The sequence below is a fragment of the Ranitomeya imitator genome, chromosome 2 (genome assembly GCF_032444005.1).
Source record: "Ranitomeya imitator isolate aRanImi1 chromosome 2, aRanImi1.pri, whole genome shotgun sequence".
NCBI lineage: Eukaryota > Metazoa > Chordata > Amphibia > Anura > Dendrobatidae > Ranitomeya > Ranitomeya imitator.
In genome coordinates, this window is record NC_091283.1 from 190,084,616 (window position 1) to 190,098,106 (window position 13,491).

Below are 13,491 nucleotides of genomic sequence, written 5' to 3' on the forward strand. Positions count from 1 at the left end.
GTATTTCAGCTCCAATTTGATTTACTTTACCAAGGGTAACAGGAGAAAATGGACCCCAAAAGTTGTTGTACAATTTGTCCTGAGTGCGCCGATACCCCATATGTGGGGGTAAATTACTGTTTGGGCACATGGGAGAACTCGGAAGGGAAGGAGCGCCGTTTGACTTTTCAATGCAAAATTGACAGGAATTGAGATGGGACGCCATGTTGCGTTTGGAGAGCCACTAATGTGCCTAAACATTGAACCCCCCCAGAAGTGACACCATTTTGGAAAGTAGACCCCCTAAGGAACTTATCTAAAGGTGTGGTGAGCACTTTGACCCACCAAGTGCTTCACAGAAGTTTATAATGCAGAGCCGTAAAAATAAAAAATCATATTTTTCCACAAAAATTTTTTAGCCCCCAGTTTTGTATTTTTTCAATGGTACCAGTTGAAATTGGACCCCAAAAGTTGTTGTCCATTTTGTCCTGAATACGCTGATACCCCATATGTGGGGGGGGAACCACCGTTTGAGCGCATGGCAGAGCTCGGAAGGGAAAGTGCGTCATTTGGAATGTAGACTTAGATGGAATGGTCTGCAGGCGTCACATTGCATTTGCAGAGCCCCTAATTTACCTAAACAGTAGAAACCCCCCACAAGTGACCCCATATTGGAAACTAGACCCCCCAAGGAACTTATTTAGATGTGTTGTGAGAACTTTGAACCCCCGAGTGTTTCACAATAGTTTATAACGCAGAGCCGTGAAAATGAAAAATCTTATTTTTTTCCAAAAAAATTATTTTTTAGCCCCCAGTTTTGTATTTTCCCAAGGGTAACAGGAGAAATTGGACCCCAAAAGTTGTTGTTCAATGTGTCCCGAGTACGCTGATACCCCATATGTTGGGGTAAACCCGTTTGGGCGCACGGGAGAGCTCGGAAGGGAATGAGCACTATTTTTCTTTTTCAACGCAGAATTGACTGGAATTGAGATCGGACGCCATGTCGCATTTGGAGAACCCCTGATGTGCCTAAACAGTGGAAACCCCCCAATTATAACTGAAACCCTAATCCAAACACACCCCTATCCCTAATCCCAAGGGTAACCATAACCACACCCCTAACCCCAATCCCAACCCTATTCCGTAAATGTAATCCAAACCCTAACCCTAACTTTAGCCCCAACCCTAACTGTAGCCTTAACCATAGCCCAAACGGGAAAATGGAAATAAGTACATTTTTTTAATTTTCCCTAACTAAGGGGGTGATGAAGGGGGGTTTGATTTACTTTTATAGCGGGTTTCTTAGCGTATTTTTATGATTGGCAGCTGTCACACACTAAAAGATGCTTTTTTCTGCAAAAAATATTTTTTGCGTTACCACATTTTGAGAGCTATAATTTTTCCATATTTGTGTCCACAGCGTCATGTGAGGTCTTGTTTTTTGCGGGACGAGTTGACCATTTTATTGGTAACATTTTTGGGCACGTGACATTTTTTGATCGCTTTTTATTCCGATTTTTGTGAGGCAGAAAGACCAAAAACCAGCTATTCATTAATTTCTTTTGGGGGAGGCGTTTATACCGTTCCGCGTTTGGTAAAATGGATAAAGCTGTTTTATTCTCCGGGTCAGTACGATTACAGTGATACCTCATTTATATCATTTTTTTATGTTTTGGCAGTTTTATACGATGAAAACTATTTTATAGAAAAAATAATTATTTTTGCATCGCTTTATTCTGAGGGCTATAACTTTTTAATTTTTTTGTTGATGACGCTGTATTGCGGCACGTTTGTTGCGGGACAATATGCCGTTTTCAGCGGTACCATGGTTATTCATAGCCGTCTTTTTGATCGCGTGTTATTCCACTTTTTGTTTGGCGGTATGATAATAAAGCGTCGTTTTTTGCCTCGTTTTTTCTTCTTTTTACGGTGTTCCCTGAAGGGGTTAACTAGCAGGACAGTTTTATAAGTCGGGTCGTTATGGACGCAGCGATACTAAATATGTGTACTTATATTGTTTGATTTTTTTATTTAAAGAAATGTATTTATTGCAACAATATGTTTTTTTTCTTTATTTAGGATTTTTTTTTTCTTTTTTACACATGTGAATATTTTTTTTTTTACTTTTTTACATTGCCCCAGGGGGGACATCACATTATAGTGACAGATCGCTGATCTGACACTCTGCAGTGCACGGTGTCAGATCAGTGATCACTCAGGCACTGCAGGAGGTTTCCCGGTGCCTGCTCTGAGCAGGCGCTTGAAAGCCACCTCCCTGCAGGACCTGGAAGGCCCCCGCGGCCATGGTGGATCCAGGCCTGCAGGGCGGAGGAGGTAGGAGACCCTCAGAGCAACGTGATCACATCACGTTGCTCCGAGGGTCTCAGTGAAGCACGCACGGAGCCCCCTCCCTGCGCGATGCTTCCCTATGCCGCAGGAACGCTGCAATCATCTTTGATCGCAGTGTTTCGGGGGTTAATGTGCGAGGAGCGGTCCGTGACCGCTCCTGGCACATAGTGTCGGATGTTAGCTGCGATAGTCAGCTGACGCCCGGTCGCGATCGGCCGCGCCCCCCCCGTGAGCGCGGCCGATCGACTATGACGTACTATCCCATCACTGGAAACTAAGTACCAGGTCACTTCGACGGGATACTATGTCATATGGGAATAAGGGGTTGAAGGCCATTAATTGTTACAGTGGAGAAGAAATCTCAGGTCGTCCCAATGGTTCTGTACCGCCACTCAAAAGAGTATATAAATAGCTTAAAATATGCTTGTTTTTACTTTAATAAATATCGGAAATCTTATAACAAAGTGCTATAATAAATAAATACATATGTATTACAGATCTCATAAGTACAAATGGGGGAATTCGTCAAGACTGTTGTCTTCCAAGCTCTCAAAGGGGCAGAACGCGCCATATGCTAAATGCTCTCAGCAAGTATCAGAGAGGCACTTAGCATAAGTAGTACACCTGCAAGACGACTCGCAGCCAATAGCTAGGTATAAAAGACCCTCTCCCCTAAGGAGTCGCCAGGCAATGTAGTGAATCATTAGCTAGTAAGGTGTACTGCTATTGAGTTGTGATGTCCCCTGGCCCCGGTATTGCCACTCCTGTGTCAGTAGTCCCCCGATTGTGGAGCGGCCAGTGTCTGAACCTCATTCTCAAGCGGACAGTGTCTAAACCTCGTCCCCTTGTCCAGAAGTGGCCAGTTCATGAACCTCGTCCCCTGGTCCCAGAGTGACCAGTCCTGTCCCCCAAATCCCCTGGTCCCAGTGCATGAACACTATTTCTTGGTCCATGCATGGCATAACTCAGATCTTGAATCCTAGACTGGCGTGTCTGAACTGAGCCCTAAAGTAGTGTCAGCGTACCCGACCCTTGGGGTCAGCAGCTACAGCACAATGCTCTGCCCAGGAGTGGTACCTGGCGCCTACCTGCCACACAAGCCTGATCTCGCCATTAGAGACGCCAGTGAACACCAAGGTAGAGGTTTAGTTACACCACTTCCTAGGTAAGCCCGATCCTGTGGCACAGTGGATCAACAAATCTATGCGAGCCACTGCTGGGAGTAATACTTAATTATACAGGTATTAGCTCACAACACCTCATGGAAAGATAGGGTCAACAATACACAAGGTTGAAGCGCATGTCACCTCCAAGGAGTCCTTCTCAGAACACGTCCAAATACCAGATAATGAATAAGGACAGCGTCTCACAAGTTGGTGAATTAGCATCACTTTTATTCCACCTCCAGTAGCAACTGAAGGCGGAATAAATGTGATGCAAATTCACCAACTTGTGAGGCGCGGTCCTTATTCATTAACTGCTGGGAGTAATAGTCTGCTCGGCCCAGTCATGGCCACAACAAACAATTTTTGATCAGAAGTCTGCTGGAGCAGAATGCGCCAAATTCATTAAAGAAAATCTGTCAGCAGCTTTTTGCTACCTAATCTGAGAGCAGCATAATGTAGGGAGGCCATGATACCAGCAATATGTCATTTACTGGGCTCCTTGCCATGTAGTCATCCATAGAATCATAGATTGTTAGGGTTGGAAGGGACCTCAAGGGTCATCTTGCCTAACCCCTTGGTATTTTCTCCCTTTCAGTTTCATTCCATTGTTCTTGTGTTTCCATGTGCAAATGTGACTGATGATCCCGCTACACTGTGACATGCCTTCAGATATTTGGAATGTGTTCCATATTCATAAGCTCTTTGTAACCCCACCCCCATAACGGGTTGTCAGCTTTCTGCCTATGCAGTGTACATAAAAAGCTCCTAATCAAGGATGTGAGCAGGGTTATACAGAGATCAGCATTCACGGCTAGATCTGCGGCAGAGAAAACTGTGATTTTTTTTTTAAATTTAAGCATCAGCAAGCAACCCAGTAAGTGACATCGATGGAATAAGTGTCTCTACCCCTACATCATACTGTTCTCAGATTGGGTAGCAAAATCCTTGTGACAGATTTAATTCAAGTGCATGACCTTTAAGGAATTTGGCTCAATTTTTGAGCTGACTGAGCCAAACTGAGAAAAAAAAAAACATTATCCAGTCATGGGCTGGAGTACATTTTTGCTATAATTCATTGCACATTCTAGTAGATATTATAGGAAATATGTTGTACAACGCTAGGCCATGCCCAGCTCGCCCTTTAACCCCTTTACCCCCAAGGGTGGTTTGCACGTCAATGACCAGGCCAATTTTTACAATTCTGACCACTGTCCATTTATGAGGTTATAACTCTGGAACGCTTCAACGGATCCTGGTGATTCTGACATTGTTTTCTCGTGACATATTGTACTTCATGATAGTGGTAAAATTTCTTTGATAATACCTGCGTTTATTTGTGAAAAAAACGGAAATTTGGCGAAAATTTTGAAAATTTCGCTATTTTCCACCTTCGAATTTTTATGCAATTAAATCACAGAGATATGTCACACAAAATACTTAATAAGTAACATTTCCCACATGTCTACTTTACATCAGCATAATTTTGTAACCAAAATTTTTTTTTGTTAGGGAGTTATAAGGGTTAAAAGTTGACCAGCAATTTCTCATTTCTACAACACCATTTTTTTTTAGGGACCACATATCATTTGAAGTCATTTTGAGTGGTCTATATGATAGAAAATACCCAAGTGTGACACCATTCTAAAAACTGCACCCCTCAAGGTGCTCAAAACCACATTCAAGAAGTTTATTAACCCTTCAGGTGTTTCACAGGAATTTTTGGAATGTTTAAATAAAAATGAACATTTAACTTTTTTTCACAAAAAATTCACTTCAGCTCCAATTTGTTTTATTTTACCAAGGGTAACAGGAGAAAATGGACCCCAAAAGTTGTTGTACAATTTGTCCTGAGTACGACGATACCCCATATGTGGGGGGGGAACCACCGTTTGGGCGCATGGGAGGGCTCGGAAGGAAAGGAGCATCATTTGGAATGCAGACTTAGATGGAATGGTCTGCAGGCGTCACATTGCGTTTGCAGAGCCCCTAATGTACCTAAACAGTTGAAACCCCCCACAAGTGACACCATTTTGGAAAGTAGACCCCCTAAGGAACTCATCTAGATGTGTTGTGAGCGCTTTAAACCCCCAAGTATTTCACTACAGTTTATAACGCAGAGCCGTGCAAATAAAAAATATTTTTTTTCCACAAAAATTATATTTTAGCCCCCAGTTTTGTATTTTTCCAAGGGTAACAGGAGAAATTGGACCCTAAATGTTGTTGTCCAATTTGTCCTGAGTACGTTGATACCCGATATGTGGGGGGAACCACCGTTTGGGCGCATGGGAGGGCTCGGAAGGAAAGGAGCATCATTTGGAATGCAGACTTACATGGATTGGTCTGCAGGCGTCACATTGCGTTTGCAGAGCCCCTACTGTACCTAAACAGTAGAAACCCCCCACAAGTGACCCCATATTGGAAACTAGACCCCTCAAGGAACTTCTCTAGATGTGTTGTGAGAACTTTGAACCCCCAAGTGTTTCACTACAGTTTATAACGCAGATCCGTGAAAATAAAAAATCCTTTTTTTCCCCCACAAAAATTATTTTTTAGCCCCCAGTTTTGTATTTTCACAAGGGTAACAGGAGAAATTGGACCCCAAAATTTGTTGTCCAATTTGTCCTGAGTACGCTGATACCCGATATGTTGGGGTAAACCCCTGTTTGGGCACACGGGAGAGCTCGGAAGGGAAGGAGCACTGTTTTACTTTTTCAACGCAGAATTGGCTGGAATTGAGATCGGACGCCATGTCGCATTTGGAGAGCCCCTGATGTGCCTAAACAGTGGAAACCCCACAATTATAACTGAAACCCTAATGCAAACACACCCCTAATCCTAATCCCAACGGTAACCCTAACCACACCTCTAACCCAGACACACCCCTAACCCTAATCCCAACCCTATTCCCAAACGTAAATGTAATCCAAACCCTAACCCTAACTTTAGCCCCAACCCTAACCCTAACTTTAGCCCCAACCCTAACTGTAGCCTTAACCCTAACCCTAGCCCTAACCCTATCCCTAGCCTTAACCTTAACCCTAGCCCTAATGGGAAAATGGAAATAAATACCGTACATTTTTTATTTTTCCCTGACTAAGGGGGTGATGAAGGGGAGGGGGGGGGGGTTGATTTACTTTTATAGCGGGTTTTTTAGCGGATTTTTATGATTGGCAGCCGTCACACACTGAAAGACGCTTTTTATTGCAAAAAATATTTTTTGCATTACCACATTTTGAGAGCTATAATTTTTCCATATTTGAGTCCACAGAGTCATGTGAGGTCTTGTTTTTTGCGGGACGAGTTGACGTTTTTATTGGTACCATTTTCGGGCACGTGCCATATTTGATCGCTTTTTATTTCGATTTTTGGGAGGCAGAATGACCGAAAACCAGCTATTCAGGAATTTCTTTTGGGTGAGGCGTTTATACCGTTCCGCGTTTGGTAAAATGGATAAAGCAGTTTTATTCTTCGGGTCAGTACGATTACAGCAACACCTCATTTATATTATTTTTTTATGTTTTATCGTATAAAAGCGCCAAAAACTATTTTATAGAAAAAATAATTATTTTGGCATCGCTTTATTCTGAGGACTATAACTTTTTTATTTTTTTGGTGATCATGCTGTATGGCGGCTCGTTTTTTGCGGGACAAGATGACGTTTTCAGCGGTACCATGGTTATTTATATCTGTCTTTTTGATCGCGTGTTATTCCACTTTTTGTTCGGCGGTATGATAATTAAGCGTTGTTTTTTGCCTGTTTTTTTTTTTTTCTTACGGTGTTTACTGAAGGGGTTAACTAGTGGGCCAGTTTTATAGGTTGGGTCGTTACGGACGCGGCGATACTAAATGTGTACTTTTATTGTTTTTTTTATTTAGATAAAGAAATGTATTTATGGGAATAATATATATATTTTTTTTTCATTATTTAGGAATATTTTTTTTTATTTATTTTTTTTTTTTTACACATTTGGAATTTTTTTTTTTTACTTTTTTACTTTGTCCCAGAGGGGGACATCAAAGATCGGTGATCTGACAGTTTGCACAGCACTCTGTCAGATCACCGATCTGACTTAGAGCAGTGCAGGCTTCACAGTGCCTGCTCTGAGCAGGCACTTGGTAAGCCACCTCCCTCCCTGCAGGACCCGGATGCCGTGGCCATCTTGGATCCGGGCCTGCTGCAGGGAGGGAGGTAGGAGACCCTCGCAGCAACGCAATCACATCGCGTTGCTGCGAGGGGCTCAGGGAAGCCCGCAGGGAGCCCCCTCCCTGCGCGACGCTTCCCTGCACATCACGATCATGTTTGATCGCGGTGTGCCGGGGGTTATTGTGCCGGGGGCGGTCCGTGACTGCTCCTGGCACATTGTGCCGGATGTCAGCTGCGATAGGCAGCTGACACCCGGCCGCGATCGGCCGCGCTCCCCCCATGAGCGCGGCCGATCGCTATGATGTACTATCCCGTCGAGGGTCAAGATAGGCCCAGGGCACCTCGACGGGATAGTACGTCTAAGGTCAGAGAGGGGTTAAAAGTGGAGATGTTGCTGTAAAAATGCCAAAATTCACTTTGCGTTGAAAAACAACCAGCACTATATTAAATGTCTGTTATCTCATGTAAATGTTTCAATGAGCTTCCAAAGTGTTTCGTGAGGATATGCCCAATAAGAGCCCGAAACATGTTCTCATATGCTTTGTAAGAAATTGTTCACACTCTACTTTCCAGTGTGTTCATGTTCACATACTACTTTCCAGCTCGTTTATGTTTCTGCCCAGGCTGTCTGTCTGAATCCCTAAATAAAAAAAAATTGAAAAAATAAAAAAAATAAAAAAAAAGAATCGAGACATACCTCATAATGAAGCCATTAAATTAAATAAAACAAAGAGTATGAAACTATGGGCTTTTTTTACTCGCTTTTCTGGCAGGGTCCATCTTTTTAGAGCATGAAAACATACTAAACTACAGTGTCCATCTACTACGTTCTTGAGCTAGCCTGAAAAAAACAAACAACTCCGGAAATGAGTGCAAATGGTCCCCTGTCAGGGACACAATTCTGAATCTTATTTTTCAGGGATTCAAATGAAAGCCGTGGGCAGAGACATTAATTGCAAATCCCACTGAGAACAGTCCCTAATAGATAATGATTTTTGTCATCATATTTTTTATGGCTTTATAAACTAACAAAAACAGATGTATGCCTGGAGCTATTTGAACAAGGGAATGCTTTTGAGCAAGGTAACGGCACCAGAAGGATACCATGAGTCATTTTTTTCTCTATTATACTGATTTACTGGGTCCATTGAAATGCAAGCCAAGACTAGACGAGGGCCATTGATTTCACCCATTAAGATTACCGTACATGAAAATATATCATGGGTGTTGTGCAAAACTAAGCAAGCTAAGTATGAGTGCAGCATCTGAATGAGATAGGGAAAACTTCAGGCCACCCTTACATGAAGTTCACACAAGCATATAAAAAATTATCCTATTTTCATCCAGAAAAAAAATGGCCGATTTTTCATCTGTATGGAATCCATTTTTATACATCAGTAGATATTAAAATTGACAAAAGTTTCCTATGTTAAAGACTTGCAATGTATCCATAAAAATCAGATACTATACAGATTAAATTATTTTTGCACATGCATAACTTGAAAAGGCGAGACTCGCTCATCCGATAGATAAGAGACTTATAAATGCTGCAATTTTTTTTCACGAGGAGAATTGGTCCATGTAAATGAGAAAAAAAATCATTGAGAGACAGACAGAGACAAAGAAAAGCTACTCATTGTAAATCTCCGCTCCAGGTTATTAATACAGGTTTTAAATACCAGCCTCTCACCCACTAGTGTCCTCTCTAATGTGGATTTTAAAGCCAGGCAACCCTTTTAAACACAATATGGCCTGTAAGTCACAGTAAAGCTTTCAGTAAAAGTAACTGTAAATTACATCTAACCTTTAGCTCTTCCTTGAGATCTGTATGGCCCACATCATCTACCCCCAAAAGTTTTTCAGCATCATGTTGTTCAGTAGAAACTGCCAAACTTCTAAATTGATCAGTTTGTGTTGTGGAATAGGTATCAGTGCTTTTAGATGCTTTAGGTAAAGACATGTAACCATCCAAACAGGGTACATCGATGTCATGTTTCACATGTCCATCTATAGCAGAACATTGTTCTATTGAAATGTCCTCATTTCTCACAGACTCTGATTTTGACTCAGTAATGGCCTCTTCTTTACTTTCAGATAGTGGAGACTCTTTGTACAGAACATCGGCCTTGGTATCTGATACCGTCTCACAGTTTATATCCAAGTTAAGGTCCTTCTTTCCGGACTTGATACTTAAACACTGGAAAGAATTATCTGGTTTTTCTATACTATCCTTTTCAGTTTCAACCTCATCTTGTGGCTTAGATTTATCAGTCAACTCTTTCCGTGAATCATAAATATCGCTTTCCGACTGCACTTCTAGATCGTGACCGTTTTCAAAACCCGCGATGGATTCGGAATTGAAGCCAGATGTAAAGCTTCCATCAACTGAGATTTGCTTCTCAGCTAATAATTTGCTTGAGCCTTCAGTTCCGCCTCTCCTTGCTTTTGGTTCTGTATTTTTAATGGCTTCACATTTAATTTTACCATCATCGCTATTACACACAGTTGGCTTTTGTTTGCCATTGATTTCTCTTGTTGATATATCATCGTTCACAGTCTGAAGAATCGTAGCTATCTCATCATTCTCGATTTTATTACTTTTACTCATTAAATCATTTTCCAGAGATTCCATAAGACCCAACTCAACGGCATAAGAATTGCTGTCATCATCAGAATCTATATATGAAGGGGTTTTGCTATCTTCTTCTAGCGTGTCTCCTGAATGTTCCAGCTCTGGCTCTTCAAGAACCATATCCAAAACCGGAGATATATTTCTTAACAGTTTAAAGGATTCAGAGCGTGACTTTTCCTTATTAATGTGCACATCTAACAATTCTTCCTCCCTCTCTTCCTTAATGTCTACAAGTTGCTGTTTCCGAAGGTGCATTTCTAGCAGGTGTAAAACATCAGGGTCCAACTGATCTGAAACATATTGATGTCTCTCTTTCCTGTGGTCAAGACGATCTCTTGAATAAGGAAGAGAATAATCTAAGTTATCATCTTCACTGCTTTCTTCTTGCTCGGATAGATTCTCCTCTTCGACAAATTCAAGTTTATGCGAAACAATCTCTGTGTCATAATGTGTACCCAGTTTTCTACATTTTGGAATTTGAGGCATAGGTTTTCTCTTACCGTTTCTGGTACTTTCAGTTCTTGAGAAACCTACCATAGTATTTTTGGCTGGAAAGTCCAAAGAATGATTTTTCAAGGCCTTACCAATTTCCGAAACCGTACTATCGGTGATCATATCAACATCATCAAATGAGGTTTTGTGTGTATTAGTCTCATCATATTGATTATTTTGTAAGTCCTTGGCGTGCGCGTTTGTCGGACTCATTGTTTCCTTACACTTTGGAGAGTGTATGTTGTTACATAAATCAAAGGATTCCTGGGATTCTACAGATGTATCAGCATTAACCTCAATCAATTCAACAGGCAGAGATAAGTCACTGCTCTTATCAGCAGGAATCTTAGAGGCAGACATTTTCTTATTTTTTAAGTTGTCTTGTTTCTGGCTTTCATCCTCTCACACAAGCTATTGGTTGTGTAGCATTCCCCATGATCCGCAGGATGTTTGTTAAGTTTTAACAAATCCTTTTCTCAGGGGCCATGCAGTGATTTATCGGTGTCCATCTGAGACTCTACTTGCGAGATTTCACTATTAAATACATTAATGATCCATTTTATGGTGTCACTTACTACATTGGATTTTGTTTCCCTGATGCGCAACTCCCCCAAAAATCATTCCTTGATTTCATTAGAACATTTTTCAGAGTCATGTACTGGCTTAAGTGTATCTTTAAATCTTTTGTTCTTGCTCTCTTCAAAGAATACACAAAATAATTCCCGGTGTCCGTCTGCTGATGATACTTGATCTTTGATTGCTGATGCACCCCTTGTAGTCACAATCCTTTAGGCAATTAAACATTCTTGCTCCGACGCTCACTTTTTGCTACTAGTAAGGTCCCCGGACTGCGCAGTCTCTTCCAAATTTAAGTGGTCACTTGATAGCACCTTTTCAACAACTGACTGAAAAGTCACACTCAATATTTAATATAATTCTTCTGGGATATAGATCTTCAGAGAGGTCTAACATTTTCCATTGAAATAATGATTATTATCTAAAATATAGAAAAAAAAATAAATCAGGAGAGGACATGCAAGTATGTATGAACTGCTGCATAGGCATTGAAAACTACGCTGTAACAACTAGGCTCTGTTCACACGGGTGTTTTATTTTCTCTTTAGGAAACCACAATGCTGTGCTGGATATACTGTACGACGGATACCAGTGTAAAAAAATTATATTAATATCTGATGACATCCTATTCCAGTCCACTGACCACCGCAGCCAATCACAGGCCTTTTTTTTTTTCAGGTGATCAAAGAATAGAATGTTCATCGCTTTGTGTCCTTGAATCCTGTTTCTACCATCCCTTAATTCTTTACATTTTTTTCTAAAGTCTGTCAAGTCCTTTAATCCATTTTTAGCAGGAAAATAGTGGATTAAATAATATCAAACTACATACTCAAATTCTTCACGCCACACTATGCTTTCCTGATCTATAATGCTCATCTTTATTCAACATCCCTAAGATCTTTTCAATGGACACTTGACCCCTCAGCGACATGTACCGTGTAAATGGTGGATCTATGCTGAAACAGCAGTATAATAACAATAGACAGTCAACTGAAAATATCAGACTTCACGACATGTTTATTGACATAAATAGTGAAGAATGAAAACAATCTTAAGTGTGTTTAATAAATAAAAACACAACTTGATCCAGAATAACAAAACTATGACTCTTGAAAGGAAGGAAGGGAAAATTAATGAATTTTAAAAAAAATGGCTGCATATTCAGGGGGTTAATGAACTAGTAAAACAGTAACTATCTGGGCTTTTGTAGATATACAATTCACAATGTGCTCACACACAAAAACATTTGCAAATTGTACTGATGTAACAGAACCAATTAAACTTGCCTTTTACAGAAATTACAATTTTATTTAATTTATTTCTGGACTAACACTTCAAGAAGTCGCCAATATGTATTACTTCTTTTTAATATTTTTATTAAGACTAATTTTTCATGTAGGAAAGAGAGCAGGTTGTCGAGACATTAGATCTCATCTATCAATATTCTCCACTAGAAAAACTACTGTATTTTTTGGACAATAAGACGCACTTTTTTCCTCCAAAATTTTGGAGGGTGATGGTGGTGGGGGGGCGTCATAGTCCGAATGTACCTTAGTCCGGCTTTGGATGAAGTGAGGGGAGGACTAGGGAGCAGCAGCGGCAGAGGGTGAGCGTTAAAGAATATGAATATTCACTGCTCTCCAAGCCCATAGTCACTCCCATCTTTACACACTGAAGCAGGCGTCGAGGTGGGATAGACTATAGGAGTGGAGAGCAGTGAATATTCATTTTCTTTAATAGCGGGCACACTTATCTGCAGTCGATGCCTTCCTGCAGCAGCTGGGCAATCACGTGTGCCCACTTTTAAAGAGAATGAATATTCACTGCTCCCCACGCCAATAGACTCGGATGTAGAGAGCAATAAATATTCTGTGAGCTGACCTCTGCATGTGGGGGCGCATGGTAGGGACCTCATGTGCTGTTACATGCTGAAATCAGATGCTGGCATCAGCACAGGATGCAGCACGGCGAGGGAGCAAAGGTAAGGCAAGTAGAATTGCATATTTTTTGAGGGCGCAGCATGATGGCAGGCCATATATACCAGGATGGGGATGAGAGGAACATACAGTACAGACCAAAAGTTTGGACACACCTGCTCATTTAAAGATTTTTCTGTATTTTCATGACTATGAAAATTGTACATTCACACTGAA

The 13,491-nt window shown here is 41.1% G+C and overlaps 1 protein-coding gene across 4 annotated transcripts in view; it reads right to left on the reverse strand.

The window, feature by feature from the left end:
• Window positions 1-13,491, reverse strand: part of LOC138662585 (golgin subfamily A member 4-like) — a 268,158-nt gene that overhangs the window by 159,376 nt on the left and 95,291 nt on the right. For all 4 annotated transcript variants that reach the window (XR_011318036.1, XM_069748392.1, XM_069748393.1 and 1 more), the window contains one exon: window positions 9,443-11,759. Coding sequence is in view for 3 of the 4 variants with exons in the window: in XM_069748392.1 (XP_069604493.1) it covers window positions 9,443-11,122 (1,680 nt within the window). In the remaining variant the exon portion in view is untranslated. The remainder of the gene's footprint in view (window positions 1-9,442; window positions 11,760-13,491) is intronic.